Here is a 12,944-nt window from a genome sequence, read left to right as displayed (position 1 = left end):
ATGTAACCTACATGAGTTTGTCCTACCTGACAGAGGTTTGTAACATACGTGAGTTTGTCCTACCTGACAGAGGTTTGTAACATACGTGAGTTTGTCCTACCTGACAGAGGTTTGTAACATACGTGAGTTTGTCCTACCTGACAGAGGTTTGTAACATACGTGAGTTTGTCCTACCTGACAGAGGTATGTAACATACGTGAGTTTGTCCTACCTGACAGAGGTTTGTAACATATGTGAGTTTGTCCTACCTGACAGAGGTTTGTAACATATGTGAGTTTGTCCTACCTGACAGAGGTTTGTAACCTACATGAGTTTGTCCTACCTGACAGAGGTACGTAACATACGTGAGTTTGTCCTACCTGACAGGGGTATGTAACATACGTGAGTTTGTCCTACCTGACTGAGGTTTGTAACATACGTGAGTTTGTCCTACCTGACAGAGGTACGTAACATACGTGAGTTTGTCCTACCTGACAGGGGTATGTAACATATGTGAGTTTGTCCTACCTGACAGGGGTATGTAACATATGTGAGTTTGTCCTACCTGACAGAGGTACGTAACATACGTGAGTTTGTCCTACCTGACAGAGGTATGTAACATACGTGAGTTTGTCCTACCTTGATGAGGGTGATGTACAGTATGTGCCTGGTGTGTAGTGATAGCGTGTGTGTGTCCTACCTTGATAGGGGAGATGTGTGTGTGCGGCGTGTAGCCATGCATTGCCTCCATGGCGGCGAGGTTCTTATCGCTCATGTGAAGCATCTCAGCGCTTTTCCCTTGACCCAGATGGGCTGGACTGTGCTCCAAGGGGGGTGTCTCCTCATCCTGGTACCGGTACTTCTACAGAGAGAGAGAGACGTGGGGGAGGAGGAGAGGGATGAGAGAAGGGTGGTTAATGCTATTCCACATTACATATCAGGGGTTAACAATAGTAATGGCGGATCAAATTGATACAGTTACATATCGGGATATTATGTTTGACAATATATCCTATTGTTTTGACAATATTATTTTTTGTGCTAGTTAGCTGTACCTGCACCAGCTAGCTTGTTCTCCATCTTCTTTTTAAATAGGGAGCCAATTTGTTTTCAGCACTTTTATTTCCATTACTGAACAAAACTAGTTTTCTTCATGGCTCTCTTGTCCCTCTGCAGCAGACATATGGGGAGCAGTATGTTTGGAACATTGAATTGCAATAAAATCACAGTATCAAATCACAATACATACACACTGAACAAAAATATAAAACGCAACATGTTAAGTGTTGGTCTCATGTTTCATGAGCTGAAATAAAAGATCCCAGAAATGTTCCATATGTACAAAAAACGTATTTCTCTAAAATGTTGTGCACAAATTTGTTTACATCCTTGTTAGTGAGCATTTCTCCTTTGCCAAGATACTCCAATCCACCTGGCAGGTGTGGCATATCAAGAAGCTGATTAAACACCATGATCATTACACAAGTGCACCTTGTGCTGGGGACAATAAAAGGCTACTCTAACATGTGCAGTTTTGTCACACAACACAATGCCACAGACGTCTCAAGTTTTGAGGAAGTGTGCTATTGGCATGCTGACTGCAGGAATGTCCACCAGAGCTGTTGCCAGAGAATGTAATGGTCATTTCTCTACGTGGTTTTAGAGATACTGACTGGTTTTCTTACGTGAACTGTAACTGTATATTTTTGTTCAGTATTGAATTGTGAGAAAGGTGCCGGTACAATATGCATTGCCAAAGTATAGTGATAACATTGTATTGTGAGGTCCCTGGCAATTCCCAGCCCTAGTTAACAACAGTTACCATTCAACACAGACACTGTGCCTGTGTGCAAAACAGAGCCTACATCTCAGCTAAATGTAGCTCATAAATGTAAACTTTCTGTGCTTCTGTGGTTGTTACACTTTTAATGCAACAACCAAGAAAGGGCAAGAGTTTTTCACTCAATCCCCTAAAGGAGGCAGTGTGGCTCCAATGTGCTTCCATTTATGCACAAAAATAACAAAACAGCTGTAGTGCATCTGAGAGCTGTTTTTGGACAGAAAATGGGGCCCTAAGTGTATCCACTGTGAAGTAAATCTTAGACCATTAACCTCCACCACCAAATGGAGCAGCACCACAGCAGCCCAGCAAGCTAACACTCTGTTACTAACCAATAACCATAGCTACCGCCCTACTGTTATCCAACACCTGGGCTACCTTCCAACAGCTAACACTCTGTTACTAACCAATAACCATAGCTACCACCCTACTGTTATCCAACACCTGGGCTACCTTCCAACAGCTAACACTCTGTTACTAACCAATAACCATAGCTACCGCCCTACTGATATCCAACACCTGGGCTACCTTCCAACAGCTAACACTCTGTTACTAACCAATAACCATAGCTACCGCCCTACTGATATCCAACACCTGGGCTACCTTCCAACAGCTAACACTCTGTTACTAACCAATAACCATAGCTACCGCCCTACTGATATCCAACACCTGGGCTACCTTCCAACAGCTAACACTCTGTTACTAACCAATAACCATAGCTACCGCCCTACTGATATCCAACACCTGGGCTACCTTCCAACAGCTAACACTCTGTTACTAACCAATAACCATAGCTACCACCCTACTGATATCCAACACCTGGGCTACCTTCCAACCGCTAACACTCTGTTACTAACAAATAACCATAGCTACCACCCTACTGATATCCAACACCTGGGCTACCTTCCAACCGCTAACACTCTGTTACTAACAAATAACCATAGCAACCGCCCTACTGATATCCAACACCTGGGCTACCTTCCAACAGCTAACACTCTGTTACTAACAAATAACCATAGCAACCGCCCTACTGATATCCAACACCTGGGCTACCTTCCAACAGCTAACACTCTGTTACTAACAAATAACCATAGCAACCGCCCTACTGATATCCAACACCTGGGCTACCTTCCAACAGCTAACACTCTGTTACTAACAAATAACCATAGCTACCACCCTACTGATATCCAACACCTGGGCTACCTTCCAACAGCTAACACTCTGTTACTAACAAATAACCATAGCAACCGCCCTACTGATATCCAACACCTGGGCTACCTTCCAACAGCTAACACTCTGTTACTAACAAATAACCATAGCAACCGCCCTACTGATATCCAACACCTGGGCTACCTTCCAACAGCTAACACTCTGTTACTAACCACACAGAAAGCTCAAATGCGCATGTAGGGTTTTAACACCAAGACATTAGAAGAAGGCCCCGCATCATACAGCCAATCTGCTGGAGCGACCTTAGAGGTTATTGTTCATGTCTGTGTAACCAATTCATAGCTAACCCCTGGCTAGCCTGTCCCCTGGCTGTGTACACTACACTCTGCAGTACTGCAGACTGACAAGCCTCTGCCCATCCTTAGAGCCTAGAAGATTCTAGGGATTGACTGAGTGTCGCCTGCCTGCCTGGTGGCCTGAGACTGAGTGTGGCATTCAGATTGGTGTCACGGTGCTACCATCCCCCCTCCTCTCTTTGGCGGCAGGCAGACGGATCGACGAGGGAGGTGCAGCACTAAGGAGGGACTGGTCTCAGATCAGCTGCCTAGCAACCAGAGCAAAGCAGGGGGCAGTCGGCCCTGCTGCTGGATCACATTACACTGAGACAGCAAGACCACAACACACACACAGAGAGAGTGAGGGACAGAGAGGGGGAGAGAGGAGAGGGAGAGACAGAGAGGGAGAGATGGGAAGAGGGAGAGAGATGGGTGTGGGGATGAGCGAGGAAAGGGTTGAGAAATGTAAAATAATAAATGGAAGAGAGAGGGGGGAGGGGGTTTGAGAGGGAAGTGGAGAAATGGGAGAGAGGGGGGATGGGGTTTGAGAGGGAAGTGGAGAAATGGGAGAGAGGGGGGAGGGGGTTTGAGAGAGGGAAGTGGAGAAATGGGAGAGAGGGGGGAGGGGGCTTGAGAGAGGGAAGGGGAGAAATGGGAGAGAGGGGGAGGGGGTTTGAGAGGGAAGTGGAGAAATGGGAGAGAGGGGGGAGGGGGTTTGAGAGAGGGAAGGGGAGAAATGGGAGAGAGGGGGGAGGGGGTTTGAGAGAGGGAAGTGGAGAAATGAGAAAGACAGGGGGGAGGGGGCTTGAGAGAGGGAAGGGGAGAAATGAGAAAGACAGGGGGGAGGGGGCTTGAGAGAGGGAAGGGGAGAAATGGGAGAGAGGGGGAGGGGGTTTGAGAGGGAAGTGGAGAAATGGGAGAGAGGGGGGAGGGGGTTTGAGAGAGGGAAGTGGAGAAATGGGAGAGAGGGGGGAGGGGGTTTGAGAGAGGGAAGTGGAGAAATGGGAGAGAGGGGGGAGGGGGCTTGAGAGAGGGAAGGGGAGAAATGGGAGAGAGGGGGGAGGGGGTTTGAGAGAGGGAAGGGGAGAAATGGGAGAGAGGGGGGAGGGGGCTTGAGAGAGGGAAGGGGAGAAATGGGAGAGAGGGGGGAGGGGGTTTGAGAGAGGGAAGTGGAGAAATGGGAGAGAGGGGGGAGGGGGCTTGAGAGAGGGAAGGGGAGAAATGGGAGAGAGGGGGGAGGGGGTTTGAGAGAGGGAAGAGGAGAAATGGGAAAAAGATGGGGGAGTGGGTTTGAGAGATGGAAGAGGAGAAATGGGAAAAAGATGGGCGAGTGGGTTTGAGAGATGGAAGAGGAGAAATAGGAAAGAGAGGGGAGGGGGTTTGAGAGAGGGAAGAGGAGAACTGGGAGAGTCAGCATAGAGGAAAAGATAGCAAGGAGGATGAGGTAACAAGGAGGAGGAGACAACAAGGAGGAGGACATAACAAGGAGGAGGAGAGAGCAAGGAGGAGGAGATAACAAGGAGGAGGAGAGAGCAAGGAGGAGGAGAGAGCAAGGAGGAGAGAGAAAGAAGGAGAGAGCAAGGAGGAGGAGATAACAAGGAGGAGAAGAGAGAAAGGAGGAGGAGAGAGAAAGGAGGAGGAGATAACAAGGAGGAGGAGAGAGAAAGGAGGAGAGAGCAAGGAGGAGGAGAGAGCAAGGAGAAGATAACAAGGAGGAGGAGAGAGAAAGGAGGAGGAGAGAGCAAGGAGGAGGAGATAACAAGGAGAAGGAGATAACAAGGAGGAAGAAAGAGAAAGGAGGAGGAGAGAGCAAGGAGGAGGAGAGAGAAAGGAGGAGAGAGAAAGGGGGAGGAGATAACGAGGAGGAGAGAGAAAGGAGGAGGAGAGAGCAAGGAGGAAGACAGAGCAAGGAGGAGAAGATAACAAGGAGGAGGAGAGAGCAAGGAGGAGGAGAGAGAAAGGAGGAGGAGAGAGCAAGGAGGAGGAGAGAGCAAGGAGGAGAAGATAACAAGGAGGGGGAGAGAGCAAGGAGGGGGAGAGAGCAAGGAGGGGGAGAGAGCAAGGAGGAGGAGAGAGCAAGGAGGAGGAGAGAGAAAGGAGGAGGAGAGAGCAAGGAGGAGGAGAGAGCAAGGAGGAGGAGAGAGAAAGGAGGAGGAGAGAGAAAGGAGGAGGAGAGAGCAAGGAGGAGGAGAGAGCAAGGAGGAGGAGATAACAAGGAGGAGGAGATAACAAGGAGGAAGACAGAGCAAGGAGGAGAAGATAACAAGGAGGAGGAGAGAGAAAGGAGGAGGAGAGAGCAAGGAGGAGGAGCGAGAAATGCTGGTGTAAAAATGTTTGAAAACATCATTTTTAATCAGAGGAAAGTAAGCAGGCAAGAAAATAGATTTGATGCTGATCAAATGAAAACTGTGGTAGGAGTGTATTTTGGATGTGATCATGTATGTTACAGTAACATGCACTGTTAGTTAGATTTAATGGAATTGCATAGAAATTAATGCTTACTCTTAACTTCAGATAACGGAAGATAATTCAATCAATGAAATTGCTCATGTGTGGTCTTAAGGGACAGACCATCCAGAACAGCAGTCGGGACGGCAGAGATAGCCTACACACGACACAGCAACGACACAGCAACGACACAGCAACGACACAGCAACGACACAGCAACGACACAGCAACGACACAGCAACGACACAGCAACGACACAGCAACGACACAGCAACGACACAGCAACGACACAGCAACGACACAGCAACGACACAGCAACTCTCAATTCAATCACTACCAGTCATCTCCACAAAGGGATTACACAGACAATACATCAAGGCAACTAAAATGTTTGGAATTATTTGGGGTTATTAAGAGAATGTGAACCAGAGAGTAATGTTATTAAATATGTCCTACTGTATGTCCCTTTACACTAGTCCAGGGCTTCACTCCATTTGGTCGAATGACCTTTTGGCATCTGTAGTTTCAGTCATCCTGGCCGAGATTCAACTCAGCAAGTCTACTAAGTAATGGAATGGGGCTTGTGCTAGAGCAACACCAAGCCAGCCAGCAGGGAGGAGGGAACAGGCCAGGGAGAGAGTGTTGGAGAGAAGAGAGGAAAGAGGGGAAAGAGGAGAGCTAGTGTAGAGAGGATACTGAAATGACAATGATAAAATACACCAGGCATTCCCAGCTCCAGTACATGATGGTAGCAGATACAGGTAGATACTGAATCCAACAGAAAATAGTAAAAGCAGCAGCATTGATAGATCAGATTCATCTTGGGGAAAGTGTGTTAGCGAAGCTACTAAGCCAGCTAGCTGTCTGAAGTTCAGCACCCCTGGAACACAACTCTCTGAATAAACTGAGCACTCACAAGAGAACACTCAGTAACAGTTATACAGAGAACAGAGAACTACAATATCTCACTCATATGGTTCATGGAGATCTGAGTCTTTGTGGAGGCAGGCATGGGGAGGGGTATTATAGGGTTATTGGTTGCGTGATTGGTTGGTTGGCTGTGAGCGACAGCGGGTCCTTGGGTTCCTGTGAAAAATAGCCCAGTGACCTGGGTAGTGTTCCAGTAAAGATCTCATGAGTGAATTCAGTGTTCCAGTAAAGATCTCATGAGTGAATTCAGTGTTCCAGTAAAGATCTCATGAGTGAATTCAGCGTTCCAGTAAAGATCTCATGAGTGAATTCAGTGTTCCAGTAAAGATCTCATGAGAGAATTCAGTGTTCCAGTAAAGTGCTCATGAGTGAATTCCCTGGGTGTGCTAAGCATTGATCTCCACATTAGGTGGAATCACCATAGATCCCCTAGTTTTTAATCATTTAGAACTGGGATAGTTAGTCTCCACTTCCTTTGATAGTAAGCCTCAACTTAACTGGCCTTCTCCACGACCACCCCGATCTCTGAACTAGAGCAGCATCTAAAGCCACACTAAACACACAACTTGAAGTTTTTGATGATGGCTCTAGGAATAACAAACATCTCTTACATTCAAATATTTACAGTACCAATAAGAGCAGCAAAGCGCACGACAGTACTTCACTTCCTCAATCAATCTCTTCCACATGAAAACCAGAGTTTTCAATGACAGTGGAGTGAATAGCACTATTATGACGGCCCACAAGTTGTGAGGTGAATTTGCGTAATTGAGGTTAATACAGGACATCATCACCATGGAGATCACCTTGGGAGTTAATCAGTATAGAGGACTTGTCTTATTGTAAGATAATAACACATAGTATAACAATAGTCTAGTCCACTAGTACCCAGGAAGTAGTCAGGAAATGGACCTCCTCAGTCCTCATAATGGTCCCAGGCACAGTTATTTCCAGTCTGTAAAACTGGAGGAACAGGGGAACGATCACAGGCCAAGGTATCTATATATACATCATGCTGGCGCCAAGTTTGGGCCAACTGTCTCTCCTTTAGATCAAGGATTGTCTGTCCATGAGTAAATGCATATCAGTATTTCCATTTTGATTTTCAAAACACTTCAAAAGATTGGTACACTCCAACACTACTGCTCCTCAGATTTGGGACACTGATGGAATTGAGACACTCTCATTTTTCTTTCTTGTTCTCTCCCGCTCTCGCTCACATTCTCATTCTTTCTCTGTGCTATCTGGGCTTTGGAGTGGAGTCTGTTTGAGTGTGTGTGTGAAGCTGTGGTGCAGGATGGTGTTAAGAGAGGAAGGGAGAGGAGAAGATGAGAAGTGGAGGTGCTGCCTGGGTCTCACAAGGATCTGAATATGTTAGATACCACAGAGATCCACGTACACACAGACCACTGTCACCAGACCAAGGAGGGAGTCCTAGGCACCTTGCTAATGGACACAGCATGGCAATTTGGCAGAGCCAGAGAAGAAACGGTTAGCTAGATACAGCTAAGAGACTGGGAGGAAAACAGGCTGAAGACCCATTCCATGTGGAAGGAGAAACAGAGCAAGCTGTCAGGCCAGAAACACCTGAAAATGGGAGGGGCGAAAGAGGGGATGAAGTGGATGGGGGAGTGAGGGAATCAAATCAACAGATAAGGCCAGGTGACGACACCAGTCTTATAAGTGTCTTTGAAAGCATGATATACTTAGGCTATGGTTGTCCAACTGGAAACACACATGCTGTACCTAGCCCATCACTGGGTGACAAATCCACAGGTTCTACAGAACTCAGTTCTTAAAGGGAAATTTCACCACTGCTCTTTCACTGTACATGTCCATTATTATGTTATGAACATATAATAATACGTGTCATAAAAATTGAACATTTCCTCACCACACACAAATGCGAGCGTTTCTGCATCTCACCGGTAGAAATGGGACATTTACACTTCCTGGTTGTAAGCTAACCACAATATCCAGAACTCATTGTGATTTCAGGATGTAGTAGCGCTCCTGTCGAGGTGGACCCAGTTGAAAATGGGTGTCAACAGGTAGCTAACGCTACTCACTGGACCAGCCACTCGTTCATAGAACATCAGCTTGTGAATAACTATTTATTTATATTTTTGTGTCGAGAACAACTGTAGAGTTTTGTCATGGTGTGGTGCTCAACGTGGATGTGCAAACTAAAAGCAAGCACAGGCTGCTGGGGTATAATTTCATTGGTTACCTTACTAAGTCGAGCAGCGGTAACATAGCTAACTTAGCTAGTTAACTAGGTAGAGAATTACATTTGTTTATCTAAACCAAATCTTGCTAGCTTTCATAATACGCCGGCTAGACATTCCAAAGCAAATCAATGTAATTAGCCAGCTGCTTTCTGGTGATGTGATTTGTAACTTTGCAAGCTAACGTTAGCTACTTTAGGTTACATTAGCTACAGCCTACCGGACCGTATCTAACCGCTAGCTAGCTCTTGAAAACCCTTCTCCGTATGTAGGTTTTTCAGCAGTTACATTCACCCACATTTGGCTTTATGTGAACTACAATTCCTATGCTGTGTTTGATTATTGAAAAGTCAATAATCAAAATGCTTTTCGAAACATATGCTGATATGCCCCATATCTTTCATATCAGTGAGAAATAATATTTAAAAAAATACGAAGTTTTGCACAGATCCACAAGCTGTGTGTTCCTCCTGTTGACGAACTACACTTCCTCCACACTTACGTTTACACACAGGTGTTCAGAGCACGCTAGATAGCTAATTAGCACAGGTAACTGCCTACGTCTTCCATCTGTCTTCTGTACACAAGCGATGTAGCACAAGCGATGTGGCGATATGGCCATGTGGGAACACTAATCATATAAAGGTGTGTAGTAGTTTAACCTTTTTTTTTTGGAAAATGATGCATTGCTGATATGAAAGATACGTTCCTTATGTTTACAAAAACGTACCACAAGCGATGCGTGTTAACGTTTAGAGCAAGTGTCGGGGCTCTTAACAAAACACCCCCGGTCAGAAGATTCTATCGTTAAAAGGTGCTAAAGCAGTTAGTGTATATGAATGGGGTTAGCTAGCTAACTAACTACCACAGAGGCTGACGTGACTGGCCTATGTGTTCTATTTCCAGATTCTGATCCCATCAACATCTGCAGCAGCATCAACATCAAGCTTAGCACCAAGAACTAATGTGTCACCTTACCTAAATCTTTCCATGACTCCATTATGAGAAAATACATTTATTGGAGCTAGGCATTAACATGTTCTGTGTCTTGTTTTCATAGCTGGTGTGTTTATCAGTAGGCTACTTTTCTCTATATTATGGAGGCTTAGCTGATTCTTTATGCAAAGCTTGAAGTCTAAATTGGAGAAAAGAAGAGTTGTTAGTAAGGAGGGGATGGTGTGGGTGACTGGCTGGTGTCTGTTGAGGGTGGGTGTTGTGTGTCAAGGTCAGTATGCATGATCTATTGACACGAGGAGAATGGGTGGATATACAGTAGTACCTTGTTTGAGTGTGTATTGATGGGGACAAAGTAGCAAATGTTGGCTAATCACTGATTAGAGTACAGTATGTACTACAGACTAGTCCTGATGATGATGATTACCTTGACACCAGCTTCAGTAGTACAGATCCTGTAGACCCATTGGATGAAAGATTTCAGCCTGGAATGAGCTGAAGCTCAACATCATCTGACTGGGAAGAGGAAAAGACTGCACGGGGCTGGCAAGAGCCAAAGTGTATAGTCTATGAGTCCCAGGGCATGGAGCTCATTAAGTTCTGCCAGACCAGCTGCCATTGCCCAACACAAGATGAGGTTCACCAGCTGAACATCATTCAGGACCCTGCCTGGAACATTTAGCCAACACAACATCCATATTCAGTTAGACTGATGTAGTATAATATACACTGAACAAAAATATAAACACAACATGCAACAATTTCAAAGATTTTACTGAGTTACAGTTCATATAAGGAAATGAATGGCACGACAATGGTCCTCAGTGTCACGTCCTGACCAGTATAAGGGTTATTTGTTATTGTAGTTTGGTCAGGACGTGGCAGAGGGTATTTGGTTTATGTGGTTCGGGGTGTGTGTATTTATGTAGAGGGTAGTTGATTTATGTATTCCGGGTTTTTTTTGGTCACTGCTCTATGTTAGTCTATTTCTATGTTCTTTCTAGTTAGTCTGTGTCTATGTTTAGTTAATTGGGGTATGGACTCTCAATTGAAGGCAGGTGTTGTCTAGTTGCCTTTGATTGAGAGTCCTATATATTAGGGTGTGTTTGTATTTGTGGGAGGTTGTTTCTTGTTTAGCTGTCATTGCATGACAAGACTGTCTTTTTCATCGTTCTTCATTGTTGTTAATTTTGTATACGTGTTTGTTTGGTTTTCCTTCTTTCACCTATTAAAAGAAGATGAGTATACAACCCGCTGCGTTTTGGTCCTTCCCAAACGACACTCAGGCTCTCGTCACGGCATCTCTGTGCATTCAAATTGCCATCGATAAATTGCAATTGTGTTTATTGTCTGTAGCTTATGCCTGCCCATACCATAACCCCACCACCACCATGGGGTACGTTGACACTAGGAAAACGCTTGCCCACACGACACCGTACATGCTGCCTGCCACAGTTGAAACTGGGATTAATCCATGAAGAGCACACTTCTCCAGCATGCCAGTGGCCATCCAAGGTGAGCATTGCCCACTGAACTCGGTTAAGACGTCGAACTGCAGTAAGGTCAAGACCCTGGTGAGGACGACGAGCACGCAGATGAGCTTCCCTGAGACGGTTTGTGCAGAAATCCTTTGGTTGTGCAAACCCACAGTTTCATCAGGTGTCCGGTAGGCTGGTGTCAGATGATTCCGCAGGTGAAGAAGCTGGATGTGGAGGTCCTGGGTTTGCGTGGTTACACGTGGTCTGCGGTTGTGAGTCCGGTTGGACGTACTGCCAAATTCTCTAAAACGATGTTGGAGGCGGCATATGGTAGAGAAATTAACATTCATTCTCTGGCAACAGCTCTGGCGGACATTCCTGCAGTCAGCATGCCAATTACACGTTCCCTCAAAACTTGAGACATCTCTGGCATTGTGTTGTGTGCCAAAACGGCACATTTTAGAGTGGCCTTTTATTGTCCCCAGCACAAGGTGCACTTATGTAATGATCATGCTGTTTAATCAACTTCTTGATATGCCACACCTATCAGGTGGTTGGATTGTCTTGTAAAAGGATAACTGCTCACTAACAGGGATGTAAAGAAATTTGTGCACAAAAGTTGAGCAAAATAAGCTTTTTGTGCAAATGGAACATTTCAGGGATCTTTTATTTCAGCTCATAAAACATGGGCCCAGCACTTTACATGTTGCGTTTATATTTCTGTTAAGTATAGAATACCTAGTATGCTCACAACTGCATTGTAGTGTAGATATTGCTAGCTCTTGTACATAAGTATATAATGGAGTTTGATGTTTTATATAACATTATTTACAAGTGTCCTGACAAGTGACTAAACGATTCAGCTGCATCAAAAATCAATAAAGTGTTGACTTCTGGATCAATTCATTGTGATATTCATGAAATGAATTTGGAAGTAACTAGCTACAGTCTTACTGCTAAAACAAATTACACAGGGAGTTGGTGTATCATTTCAACTTTCATTTGTTGGCAAGTAAACATGCTTCAATAAAACAGTACATTAGTCTGTCAATGTAGCAAATAAGAAGACATGGATTGTATTCAAGACAAAGTTTATTTGCTCTAAAGACCGAGGTAAGTTTACACAGCAGTAAGCAGGAACAGTTATGTCAATGTATGACATATACAGAACAAAACTATAAATGCAACATGTAACGTGTTGGTTCCATGTTTTATGAGATGAATAAAAGATACCAGAAATGTTCCATACATACAAAAAGCTTATTTCTCTCAAACTTTGTGCAGAAATTAGTTTACATCGCTGTTAGTGAGGAGTATTTCTGTTTTCCCTTTTGTAGGGAAAACTCATTCTGATTGGCTGGGCCTGGCTCCCCAGTGGGTGGGCTTGGCTCCCAAGTGGGTAGACCTATGCCCTCCCAGGCCCACCCATGGCTGCGCCTCTGCCCAGTCATATGAAATCCATAAAATCCATAAATTAATTTATATAAATTGACTGATTTCCTTCTATGACCTCAGTAAAATCTTTACAATTGTTGCATTTTGCATTTATATTTTTGTTCAGTATACAGTGCCTTCGGAAAGT

At 44.9% G+C, this 12,944-nt stretch overlaps 1 protein-coding gene across 3 annotated transcripts in view; it reads right to left on the bottom strand.

Annotated features, from left to right (window-relative positions):
* dlg4a (discs, large homolog 4a (Drosophila)) overlaps positions 1-12,944 on the bottom strand; it is a 143,710-nt gene that overhangs the window by 84,638 nt on the left and 46,128 nt on the right. For all 3 annotated transcript variants that reach the window (XM_014128989.3, XM_082958244.1, XM_082958245.1), the window contains exon 2: positions 680-841. In XM_014128989.3, the coding sequence (XP_013984464.1) occupies positions 680-841 (162 nt within the window). The remainder of the gene's footprint in view (positions 1-679; positions 842-12,944) is intronic.

Source organism: Salmo salar, chromosome 11 (assembly GCF_965601325.2).
Source record: "Salmo salar chromosome 11, fSalSal1, whole genome shotgun sequence".
Lineage (NCBI taxonomy): Eukaryota > Metazoa > Chordata > Actinopteri > Salmoniformes > Salmonidae > Salmo > Salmo salar.
The sequence above is the reverse complement of the archived record's forward strand: the minus strand, read 5'-3'. Positions and strand labels throughout refer to the sequence as shown.